This window comes from Pelodiscus sinensis, chromosome 5 (assembly GCF_052426305.1).
Source record: "Pelodiscus sinensis isolate ZL-2025 chromosome 5, ASM5242630v1, whole genome shotgun sequence".
In the NCBI taxonomy this organism is placed as follows: domain Eukaryota; kingdom Metazoa; phylum Chordata; order Testudines; family Trionychidae; genus Pelodiscus; species Pelodiscus sinensis.
The window spans coordinates 61293713-61306680 of NC_143056.1; the positions used below are offsets into that span (position 1 = coordinate 61293713).

The window sequence follows — 12968 nt, forward strand, 5'->3', positions numbered from 1 at the left end:
GGTATTGTATTCTATAAAAAGCCAAATGTATACCTTTCTGCTCTTCTTCATGAAAAATCCCAAAGGGATTGAGCACCATCTGGATTGATCTCTGCCTAAGTCCTCAAGGTAATCTGGCTGGATGTTCAGTTTATGTCCATCGGTAGCAAGCTAATTGTGCCACCTTGTGTTTTTGGTGTCCACTTGATTGCTGGCAGTGTAATCTACCTGAAACCAAAGACTCCTAGATTTCCAATATGTTGTCATAGGATTCAGATTATTTTGCAAATATTTTTAGGAGCACATTGTCAAAAATATTCATTTAAGGAGTGAAGGCAAATGGTAAGCAATATGCTTAATCTTATTTGTGAATTTTGTAATTAATGATAGTCATGTACGGGGAAGAAGATTTTGTTGTTGTTGTTTTGGTTTGTTTTTGTTACGAAAACACCATCTAGCCAGGCCAAGTTAGCAGTTTGGTTATAAATTTTCAGTGACCATTAACTATCTCAAGACAAAATGGAAACCCTCACATGTTCAGTTGAAATGTTGGTATTTGGATACCATGGTGACTGACACAGCATAAATACCTAGATAAATCATGGAAGCTCAAAAGTGCTTAAATTCTACTGTCAAAAGGAATTCACCCAGGCACGTAAGAGCTTTTGAATGTTTTGCCCTTACCCTCCAATTATGTGCCGTCTTTGAATGCTATATGTAATTGACAATTTACCACCTAGTTAATGGTACTGTTGAAAAATCTCTCTAACTATTGCTGTCCCTTTGGCTCTGAAGATTAGAAGCAAAAGCTGCTAGTTGACCAGGGGAAACTGCCTTGAGTTGTTGTTGATATGCAACAGTTTCAGGTACTCTGACTGTTCTGTCCTTAATTCTGTGCTGTTCTGTTCTCTAAAACAGTTGATGTGCAGTACAGGCAGTGCCCGGGTTATATACAAGATAGGGACTGTAGGTTTGTTCTTAAGTTGAATTTGTATGTTTCAGGTACTCTGACTGTTCTGTCCTTAATTCTGTGCTGTTCTGTTCTCTAAAACAGTTGATGTGCAGTACAGGCAGTCCCCGGGTTATATACAAGATAGGGACTGTAGGTTTGTTCTTGAGTTGAATTTGTATGTAAGTCGGAACTGGCGTCCAGATTCAGCCGCTGTTGAAACTGACCAGCAGCGGCTGAATCGGACACGCCTGGGGCAGAGCAGCTGGAGTGCTGCTGGGTTGATCTGGTAGCGCCGACCCTTGGTGCGGCGGGACCAACCCGGCAGCACCCCAGCTGCTCTGCCCCAGTTGTTCCCAAGTCAGCCGCTGCTCAAACTGACGAGCGGCTGACTACAGGAAGCCCGGGGCAGAGCTGCTCTGCTTCCTGTAGTCAGCTGCTGGTCAGTTTCAGCAGCGGCTGACTTGGGAACACCTGGGGCAGAGCAGCTGGGGTGCTGCCGGGTTGGTCCCACCGCGCCTCGGCGTGGTGGGACCAACCCGGCAGACCCCCAGCTGCTCTACTTCAGGCGTCGGCGAGAAAAACCTGGTTTGCTGGGGGTGGGGCGCACTAGTGGAGCGGCTTTTCTTGCCGCGGAGGACGCAGGCAGCGGGACCGCAGCGTGTCTCGGCGGGACCGCGGCGCGTCTCGGCAGGACCACTGCCCGTGTCCTCTGCGGTGAGAAAAACCGCTCTGCGTCTCCCTGGTCTGCTGGGGGGGGGGGGATGCTAGCTCCGCGTCTCCCTGGTCTGCTGGGGGGAAGTGCCCCCCACGCCGCCGGAGGCGGCAACAGTGGGGGAGGCACCCCGCACTAGCTGCGGCGCCCTCCCCCCCCCCGTTCATAACTAGGGGTCCGACTTAAGTCAAACTGACGTAACCCGGGGCCTGCCTGTACATATAAGTGACTGTTTAAAGTGCTGTTATTGGAAGGCCCATCTATTGTGATGGCTTTCAATGCACTATCCAGCAAAATATGTTTTTTGTTTTTGTTTTTTTTTTTTCCCTGCAGCAGTGTGGTTTTTTGTGGCTGGAAGTTTTGTTGCTTCTGATTGGTTTAGGTTCCTTATGTTTTCCACCAAGAGACATCTCATCAAAGAGCAATCGTACAATTTAATTAATTTATTTGAACAATGTAAATATCATCTAATGTTGTGGCACATATGTTTAACTTCCTATAGTCACGTGCAGTGTATTTCTTTGTGTAATTAATATTTAGTGTACATCTATCAGAGGAATCTTCTTTTTATGCAACATTTGTCATAAATGCTTTGGGGATCTCTCTAGTTTAGTTTCTTTCCTCCTTTTGCATAAACTGAACATTTCAAAAGGGTTTTCTAGCCTTTGAGCTAACTTCCATGTATTTTTCGCCATCTCTAAGCATCACTGATTATTATTTGGAAGGTGCTCTCTGTGGTGGTGCTTTCTCTAGAGAATTGTCAAGCTTATTAAACCTACAAAGGAACTTTAATTCCCAATCCTGTTAAAATGTAACTCTTTTGTGTGGTTTTGGATTACTGCCCCATTATTGAGTGTCCTTGGTGGTGACCTTCTACACACACAGCAATATTTACATTAAGTTTGAAAAACACAGTGTGCCAGGTACTCTGGTTTGGAGGGGAATTATGTTGCTGATATTGCTGGTTCAATGTATATTAGTAAACAAAGCATTCTTTGTGCAAGAAATACATTATTTTATTTGTGTTTTCAGTAACATTTTTGATTATTAAAGATTAAATCATTTTAGAAAACGTAATTTCCTCTTCACAGCAGGTACTGTACTGTTTCACTTCATGCAGCTCAGACAGTGAAACTCAGTTGTTGTGTTTCATATGAAGATTCTAATGTGTTAGCAAAAGGCCATTAAATTGAGATTTTTCAATGCAACAGGCAACACTTAGTAAAAATGAACTCATCCTTTAATATTTCCTTTAAAATAACTATTTCTATACATATTTAGTCCACACTCAGTCCTTTTTAAAATAAAATCAAAATTTTAGGGACTAGACTGGAGGCATTGCTTTACAAGAATGGGCTTAAGAGAAAATAGAAGAAACAAGGGGAAACCTCACCTTATAGCACATAAAATTAATATAAGATGACATTGAATTTAGCAAAACTAAATCTTATTTCTTTCAAATATTTTGAAACTGAGCTGTGTTCATTTCTTTTCAGAACTACAGTATCAATCACAGGTATTTTCAGATTAGATTTGCCATCAGGCTGCAGAAGCAGTAAGCATTCAATCATAAGTTTAAGTGCTTTGCTGAATTAGATCTTAAGAGACCCTTTGCATATATTAACTTTATATCTATAATAGGGATGTGACTACTCGAGTAATCTTAGGCTTATTGGGTAGTTGAGTCACTACTTGACTACTTGCTTTTCCTCTCCCCCCTTGTACCCTCCCAGGAAACTAATCCCGCTGCTGCTCTGCAGCTTAAATGTGGTAAGAGCTGGTCTGCCTGTGCATCCAGCTCCTACTATATTTAAACTGCAGAGCTTCAGCCAGGATAGTGAGTGCCCCCCCATCTACTAATCAATAACTTAATTAACCGCTACTTAACATCCCTAATCTATAAATGGATTCATGCAAGAGATTGTTTGGTCTTATGCAGATCCATTGATTTCAGTGAGCATATCATTAGGTGCAAAGGTAAGTGAATCTGAAGATAGAGACAAAATTGAGACTTGTATCAAACATATCAGTATATTCCCAAATTAAAGATAACACTATTCACATTTACAGACGAGAACGACAGCATTCTGCATGTAGCAGTGAAGATTCTCCTGGAAATTATGAAATTTTGAATTTCAGTTCTGGTGGTGCTGGGAAGCTTACTGTTCACAAAGGAAAATGTATAGGTGAGTAAACAGCCATTGCAACTTGAATTTTTTAAAACCTGCATTGCTTACATAAGAGGCTTGGATGTGTAGGTATTTGCCAAATAGAAGGAATCAGGCGGTAGGGCTTGTTTGATAGTATAAAGCATGTGGGGTAACATGGGAGAGGAAGGATGTTCTAAGGTGAAGAGTGGGGAACCTCCAGCATACCAACCATATAAGGTTTGTCTGGGTTATCTTCTGGTGGGCCACAAGATGGTTTGTTTACCTGGCCATCTGCTGACATAGTCCTACAGCTCTCAGTGGTCACAGTTACTGTCCAATGGGAGCTTCAGGAAGCGGTGTGGGCTGGGCCACCTGTGGATGCTCAGGTTAACAAACCGTTGGTGTCCCAAAGAAACTGCGTGTGGCCCATAGGCTAGAGTTCCCTACTCTGATGTAAGGGCTCCAATAAGGTCATGGAGAGACCTTGTCAAGGGTGGGAGGGAGAAATGAGAGGTTCTACTTGAGTGAATATTGCTTACTTATTTTAGGAATATGCATCTAGGTCTGCAAATAAACGTTTCTGGGAGAGAAAAAACATTTGTGTGTTTACTGTTAGTTCTTTACATGACTGAAATATGAAATAAATATGTTTGGTTTTTGTATGTGTACATAGCATTGTGTACCACACTTGAAACTTTAAAACTATTGATGATGTACTTACCACCAATTACAAGAGTAGTGCTAGGCTATACTAGGATGCCCCGCACCATTGATAGCATAGGCACTACAGCATTAATGGGAGATTTTCACAAAAATCTTGGTGTAGACAAGGCTGGGAGGTTCAGATAAGCATATGAGCTTTTATACTGTGTCTGAATTTAACCATCAGACTTTTTCAACATTCTCTCACTATACTACTTTAATGGATTTGCTATTGAAAATACTACTTACTTTGAACAAACATAGTTTCATTATTTATTTTTCATTTTGAAGTCATGACTAAACTACTATATAGAGAGTTAAGCATTTGGTCAATGGAGGATGATGTTTGGTTATTGATATCTCAGATTCTTACATAAAATTGTAAGTAACATTTTATGTTAATGTGAAGTTTGTTGTACACTTTCCTATAGTTAGTTCACTAGACTTTGTTTTTGTTGTTAGTCATTTGATGTCAATGGAGCTGACATTCTGCAGGCATATTATATCAAAATCAGAAAGATTTTGTTTTCATTTTGATCAAACTTATATTTTAAGATTTCATTGAATTAGCTAAAAAGCAAACTTTGCAATGTTAATTTACCATTTGTAGAAACTCTTTCAAGACTCTCTATATTCTATTCCTCTCTCTCCCCCCACCCCTTTTTATGTGTAGACAAGGATGAACAGCTTGGTAAATCTGTTTACAATGCCTTGGAAATATATACTGGCAATTTTGTCTTAGTATATGAATGGGTTCTTCAGTGGCAGAAAAAAATGGGAAAATTTCTCACAACTCAAGAAAAGGAAAAAGTTGATAAATGCAAAAAACAGGTAATAATTAAAAACTTATTTTCTATTTAGCTTGATTTTTTTTCCCCCCATGTTTTTGGTCTGGCTTCCAGTTATACTGTATAGCATTGTATATTGAACTACTAACTGAGGTGCTGGTGATGAAATTAAAATTTCCAATGTTTGAAAAGTTTGCATCATTGTCTAACAGATGTTGAGTTGCTTAGGGGTCATTAGCATATTTTCTGTAATATTTAAGTAAAATATGTTAATATAGTATTAATGAAAATCCAAGAGAAGGGGCAATTGAGTTTCCCTGACACAGCTCTGTGGCAGAGGAAGAATTTTGCTATTGATACCTGGCTGTGATATCCTCACCTAACATTGGGGCAGGGCTCTCAATCCTGAATTTTTTCAAACAATAAGTATACTGCAGAACTGCTCAGTAGAACATATTCAAGTCTTATGGCTTGAAGTCTTTTTGGGGAAAACTGCTCTGATTTGAAACCCTTTGAAATCAAACATTGTGTTGACACCAAATAAGGTGATATTTCAAGGATTTTTTTTATAAAAGGCGGTCAGTTAAAAACAAATTGATTACATAGTTGCTATTGCATCTTAAAATATAGTGTTTGGGACTGTGAACTTAATATAGCACTACCTTGTGGATACAAGATATTTAAATAGAGATGTGGGATGCAAAGGAGTGAGTGAATTTTGGGAATATTTTAGAATGGAACTTACTTGGTAGCAGATAATTGCTTCATACAGATGATACTCCATTATTGATTTAAGGGCATGTTAATCAAACCCATTTCAGACTCAGTAACCACAAAAGAGAGGCAGAACAAGGGTAGATGAGGTAGGGAGGCCAAGAGTCAGGAAAAGGAGCTGAAGCAAACCTTAATGCTTCCAGAAACATTGCAGGAGCAGAATTTCAGGATCATGTATTCCTTTAGTTTTCCCAGTAGTCAGATCCTGGGTATTCAGTATAGTGACACAGAGTAAGATTGTAGCAGTTCTGAAATGTGTATAAAGTCAGTTCCCATCAGGACACATTTCTGCAGCCTGTTGGCCAGCTGCTTTGATCATACTGAGTAATTGAGGCATCTCCCAGGGCCTTAGTACTGTGTAACCCAAATAATACAGTGTTAGACTTTGATTTAAAAACTATTAATAAGTGAAGTTCAAAAGGCTCCAGGATGTGTTTTTTCCCTTTAGGTGGCACCCAAATATTTGGATGTTGGTTGAAACTTGAACTGAATCCTTTGATTGTGCAAGATTGAAGTTTGCTCTGCTGAGAGATTAGCCTTTGGTATTTCAGTGCTTCTATTCCCACATAAATTGTGAAACCAGGATGTGCAGAAGCATGAGAACACAAAACAGTTCTTTCTGAAATCATTCAGATTTTTTTCAAACCTCAAAAAAACCCCAAAAAACCCACCACCCTGATTTAGGTCTTGGTATGAAGTTTGGTTTTTCTCTTATTCATATAAGTTCACTTGTCCTTATTAAAAACATACTTTTTAATGTTTTTTTCATGAAATGTGAGATCAGTTACTGTATTTTTGCTAATGCATGTTATGTTTCATTTCTCTTAAACAGATTCTGGGTGCAGAAACAGAGTTCAGCTCACTGATGAAACTAAATCACCCAAACATAGTACATTACATGTCTATGATCCTTAAAGAGCATGATGATTCAATTGTGGTAGACATTTTAGTGGAGCATATTAATGGATTTAGCCTTTCTACATACCTGAGCAAAGAAGTCCCAATTCCCATTGATCAGCTGCGCCATTATGCAACCCAACTTTTGTCTGCTCTTGACTACTTACACAGTAATTCAGTAGTGCACAAAGTCCTGTGTGCTTCTAGTATCCTGGTAGATACTGAAGAAAATATCAAGGTGACGGACTATAGCATTTCAAAGCGCCTAGCTGATATCTGTAAGGAGGATGTTTTTGAGCAAACCAAAGTTCGATTTAGTGAGGACGCTTTGCCTAACAAGCCTGGGAAAAAAGGAGATGTATGGCGTCTGGGTCTGTTACTGCTTTCTCTCAGCCGGGGACAAGTAACCAAGGAATATCCAGTCACTATTCCTAATGACTTACCTGCTGACTTTGAAGATTTTCTGAAAAAGTAGGTGTCTGTCATTTTGTTCCTTTTTTCTGACATCTTATTTTTTCCTTTTCTAACTTTGTCTGTAAGAAAGTTTTGTGGAATAGATTTTCAACAGTAAAACCAAATCCATCTGTCTTATTAGTAATAATTCTATGGAAGAATGATGGATCAGTACTTCGGGAAATAGCCTGGGATGCTGGAAATGTGGATTCTGTTCACTGTTCCATTAGACCCTTCCTGTGTGACCTTGGAAAAATCACTTAGGGTGAATCTATTCAACAGCGTTATTTTGGAATAAAGACTGTTGTTCCAAAATCACAAAGCGAGCGTCTACACAGCAATTCTGTTATTTTGAAATTATTTTGAAATAATGGACGTCTAATTCTGACTTCTGTAAACCTCATTCCATGAGGAATAACGCTTATTTTGAAATAGCTGTCGTGTGGATGCTCCACTGCTGCTATTTCGAAATAGCTCCTCCCCAGGGCCTTTCAAACTAATTATTCCCCATTGCTTCCTGGGATTCTAAATTGAGGTAGCATGTTCACATTAGAGAAACCTGCTTCGGACTGATTTTGAGGCTTCCCTCTAGGGTAGACTTGCTATTTTGAAATGAACTTTTCTGGAATATTTCTTCCGGAATAGCTTATTTAGAAATAAGCGTGAAGTGTAGACGTACCATTAGTCTCTTTGAGTATGTCTACACTTGCTCCCTAGTTTGAACTAGGGATGCAGATGTTGCCAACCGAAATTGCTAATGAAGCGGGGATTTAAATATCCTGCGCTTCATTAGCATGATCTCGCCAGTGCGTTACTCCGCTCAACAGTTGATTCAAACCAGGAAGTGTGTCCTGGTTAGTCCCCTTGGTTTGGACTAATATTACTCCTCATTTTTTGAAGAGTAACGTTAGTTCTTCTTTGAGTGATGTCCCCGTGGGTGCTCCACATTAGGTGCTGGGCTTGCCCCGGCGCCGCAGGATGGAGATGTTCAAAGCCGTAGTCATTCGGACCACACGTGCGCAGAAGGCGCATCTCGCGGCGTTCGCACTCTTGCACGCTGTGCAGTCCAATCTCAACCAGTTCCTCTTCAACTGCCTTAAGCTGCAGATGGAGCAAATCCTCTCTCCTTCTGGTTCAACCTTTTGTGAGAAAAACCCAGTTATAATTCTTCAGTTTACTTCTATAATAGTTCTTAAATAGTTCTTATACCTGCTCACGTTCATTTAAAAAAAAAAAAAAAAAAAAAGCTTTCTCCTGTTCATATATAGTCCGTTAAGTTTTCGTTTTCCCTTCTCCACCCCCCCCCCCCCGTTATAACTTGACTCTTGTATATACAAAAACGGAGCAGACAAGGGGAAGGAGCAACATTAACATCCAGAAAGCCGGGCTCTCCCGAGTTTAAAAAAATGTTCCCTGTGCCACAACGCCATGCCTGCATCTGACTGCCAAGCCGCATGCATCTGCTGTGTTGGGGAGCATCATGTACCTCAAAAATGCGTACATTGCTCGAAAATTACAGCCAGGGCCCGCTGTGACCACGAAATGAGGCTCCCCATGATCTTTTTCGATAAGGTGCTCCAGCTGGCTGGGACAGCCTCCCCGCCTCAGCCTGCACAGCAGCCTCAGAAACAGAGCACCTCCTCTCCCTGCATGGCTCCTCCTAATAGACCAAGGCCCTCCCCAAGTAGATCTCTGCCTTTGACTTCCCGTGGCAGAACTACTTCGGGCTCTGACTTGGGCACTTCAGTTTCAAGTGCCCATTCTGCTTTGAAAGCTCAGAGAAATTTGCCTGGTACATCTCGCCACACCGCTGCAACTTCTCCAACGGCAAAATCACCCTCGGCACCGAAGTCATCGGCACCGTGTATTCTGATGGCACCTCAGGCACAGTCGGCACCATTACGTGCCACTTCTATTTCTATTTCATGCTCCTCTTCGGAGGAGCCAACAACTTTGGCACAGGAGCAGGCAGTGCAGACCTCGGCATACGACTGTACGGCACCGACCGAATCCCGGGACAGATTACCACTGGCAGCGACTTGAGACCCACCGGCACCGGCCTCGGTGCGGGCTCACCACGATCCCAGTGGAACACATCATCGGTCGGCACCATCATTGGTGCCGACGCACACAGCACTGACTCCGGCACCGGAACGCGCAACGGCCAAAGCACAGGCAAAGACCCATCACATTTGCAGCCTATCCCCAGCCTCTCACCGCCTCCTGTATTTTCACCGGCTCCATCACCATGGCTCTCCTGATAGACTTCCATCTCCATTTTTTACTCCTCTCAGAGATGTGTGAGCATTTTCTCATAACTTCTCTGCCTCTCCCTCACCATCCAGGCTAAGATTGTACTCTCCTTCTCCATCCTTTCACTTGAGAAGATCATCCTCGCGCTATGATTACACCGCATGCCATCTTTATGGGCATTCTCCGTCGTGCTCATCTTACTATTATCGGGATCAATATGGCTACTCCTATTATCATAGGGAGTACTCACCACATCATCATTGGCGTTACTCATTCATATCCCTTCCATGTTCCATGACGGCCTGTTCCTCTTCTCCACATTCTTCTCGTCCACCGTCTGGTCGAGACTTATCACCACACCATTTGCCGCCTCCTGCTCAAGGGCAACAGCCCTAGGCCACTACAGAGTCACATCCTCCTAAAGTCTTCGCCCACAGATCAGTCCTCCTCTCCTGATGAAGCTGTCATCCCGGGAGATGTCTCACCACCACACAACTTGAGACAGTTCCAGGATCTTTTTAAGAGGGTGGCAGTGTCTCAAGAAATCCAACTCACCGAAGTCAAGGACAAACAACATCGTCTTCTGAAAAACGTGCAGATTTCCCATACCGCCAAATAGCCTCATCCAAAGGTATGGCCAATCTTGGAAGTCGCTAACAAACTCTGGCAGACTCCTGCCTCTGCTCTTCCCACTAACAAGTGGGCTGATAAGAAATATTTTGTACCCCCAAAAGGGTCAGAATTTCTGTTCTCCCATCCACACCCCAACTCTTTGGTGGTCGATGCAGCCCAGCAACGAGCCAAGGCTCTCAACTATAAACCAAGCACGTCAGATAAGGAGTCAAAAAGCCTCAATTTATTTGGCAGGAAAGTGTACACCTCTTCAACTTTGCTCCTTAGAATCGCTAACTACCTTGTGCATTTATCAAATCATAATTTTGATAATTATGCAAAGTTGACAGACCTGATAGAAGCCCTTCCTGAATTTAAGAAGCCCCTTCTTAAATCTGTGGTCCAAGAGGGCTATGCCGCCACTTGAACCAGTCTCCAAATTGCCATGGACGTAGCAGACACTGCAGCCCACACCCACTGCCTGGAGCAATGAGGCCCTATGCATTACTACAGCGGTGGCAGTGGAGTGCCAAAGGAGCTACAATCCAAAGTGAAGGATTTGCCATTTGAAAAGGATTCACTATTCAGGGAAAAGACTGACTCAGTCTTACATTCTAGAAAGAACACTGAAACAACCTTGCACTCATTTGGAATGTACACCCCACGTACAGGAGGAAACGATATACACTGTTTCACAGGAGTTATGATTATTTCCATCCCAGGCAGCACTGGCAACCACAACACCAGCAGTTTGACCAGCTGCATCAGAATGAACGCCAAAGACCAATAAGACACCGGAATGAAAATAACAGTGCGCAAACGCACGCTGGCAACAAGCAGCATGTTTGACGCGTTGGTAGAGAGCAGGCGCACAGCCCCTCAGAGCCTTGGTCACATCTTTCACCATCATTTAATGCTCTTTTACAACCAATGGGCCAACATCACTACAGACAGATAACTAACCCGTCAGGTTATGTTATTCCATTCCGTTCTCTCCCACTCACAACCCCCCCATCCCCGTCCCTCTTCAGGGACCCCTCTCACGAAGACCTACTACAGAGTGAGATCGCCCATCTCCTCCACTTAGGAGGAACAGAGGAAGTTCCATCTCAGTTCCAAGGGAGAGGCTTCTATTCCCATTACTTCCTGGTATAGAAAAAAACTGGCGGATGGAGGCCTATACTAGACCTTCGACAGTTTAACAAATATAGCCGAAAAAAACACGTCAGGATGGTGACCTTAACCTCTATTCTACTGGCCCTGGAGCAGGGCGATTGGCTTGCTGCTCTCAACCGCAAAGATGCCTATTTCCATGTGACTGTTCACCCCACTCACAGAAAATTTCTACGCTTCATGACTGGTGCAGGCCACTTCCAATATCAAATGCTGCCCTGTGGCCTCGCCGCAGCACCACGGGTCTTCACAAAGACATTCACGGTTGTCGCTGCTCATCTTCGACGCATGAGCATCATCATATATCCCTACCTAGATGATTGTCTAATAAAGGGATGTTCGTCTACAGAAACCTCAGAGATGGTGCGGATCACTATCGAAACTTTCCTTTTCCTAGGTCGTCTTCTCAATGAGGACAAATCCACCTTGACACCTACTCAGAACCTAGAGTTTATAGGTGCTCACCTCGACTCAGTCACAGCAATGGCATATCTACCCATTACCAGGTTTTGGGCAATGCAAGACCTATTAGACGAACTTCTCTACAAATGTTCAGTACAGGTCGTGACAGTACTCAAATGAATGGGTCATATGGCCTCCACGACATACGTCATTCCCCACACCAGGCTACATTTTCGTCCATTACAGCAGTGGCTGATCACAATATACGATCCCATAAGACACAACGTACACAAGCGGGTGATCGTCCCATCCACGGTCAGGTCTTCCCTCCACTGGTGGACGGTAGACGACAACTTGCTTTCCAGCATTCCGTTTAGTCATCTGCTACCTCGTCGTCTAATGACCACAGATGGTTCCCTCATTGGCTGGGGCATTCACATGGGCAATCTCTCCGTACAAGGTCATTGGTCGCCACAGGAGTCTCTGTTACACATAAATCTCCTTGTGTTGAGGGCCGTTGCCAACGCCTGCAGACATTTTCGTACACACCTTTGCAACTCTACAGTAGGCATCCTCACAGACAACATTGCAACCATATATTATCTAAACCGCCAGGGCGGTGCACAATCCCATTTGCTGTGTACAGAAGCAATCCGACTATGGAATTGGTGCATTGCCAACGGTACTACCCTTGTGGCATCCTACTTACCTGGCATTAGCAACATGATAGCGGGTTCCCTCAGCAGGAATTTTGCAATAGACCACGAATGGGAAATCTATCGGGATGTCCTCCACTCCGTCTTTCGCCACTGGGGCTTCCCTTGAATAGAAATATTCGTTACTGCCAGCAACAGGAAATGCCACCGTTTCTGTTCCAGAGCCGGCTTAGGTCATCATTCCTTAAGGGACTCCTTTTTCCTCAGCTGGACCGGTCCCCTCATATATGCTTTTCCTTCTATTCCTCTTATCTTCAGAGTCCTACAGAAGATCCAGCTCGACAAAGCCTCGGTCATCCTGATAGTGCCGGAGTGGCCTCGTCAGCATTGGTATCCGCTTCTAATGCAACTTGCACGACGTCCACCATATCGCCTTCTGTTAAACTAGAACTTTCTAACCCAGAA

General features: G+C 43.0%; 1 protein-coding gene across 4 annotated transcripts in view; it reads left to right on the forward strand.

Annotated features, from left to right (window-relative positions):
* The window catches only part of EIF2AK4 (eukaryotic translation initiation factor 2 alpha kinase 4), an 87083-nt gene that overhangs the window by 22390 nt on the left and 51725 nt on the right, over positions 1-12968 (forward strand). For all 4 annotated transcript variants that reach the window (XM_075927079.2, XM_075927078.2, XM_006128641.5 and 1 more), the window contains 3 exons: positions 3714-3829; positions 5169-5326; positions 6890-7425. In XM_075927079.2, coding sequence (XP_075783194.2) covers positions 3714-3829; positions 5169-5326; positions 6890-7425 — 810 coding nt within the window. The remainder of the gene's footprint in view (positions 1-3713; positions 3830-5168; positions 5327-6889; positions 7426-12968) is intronic.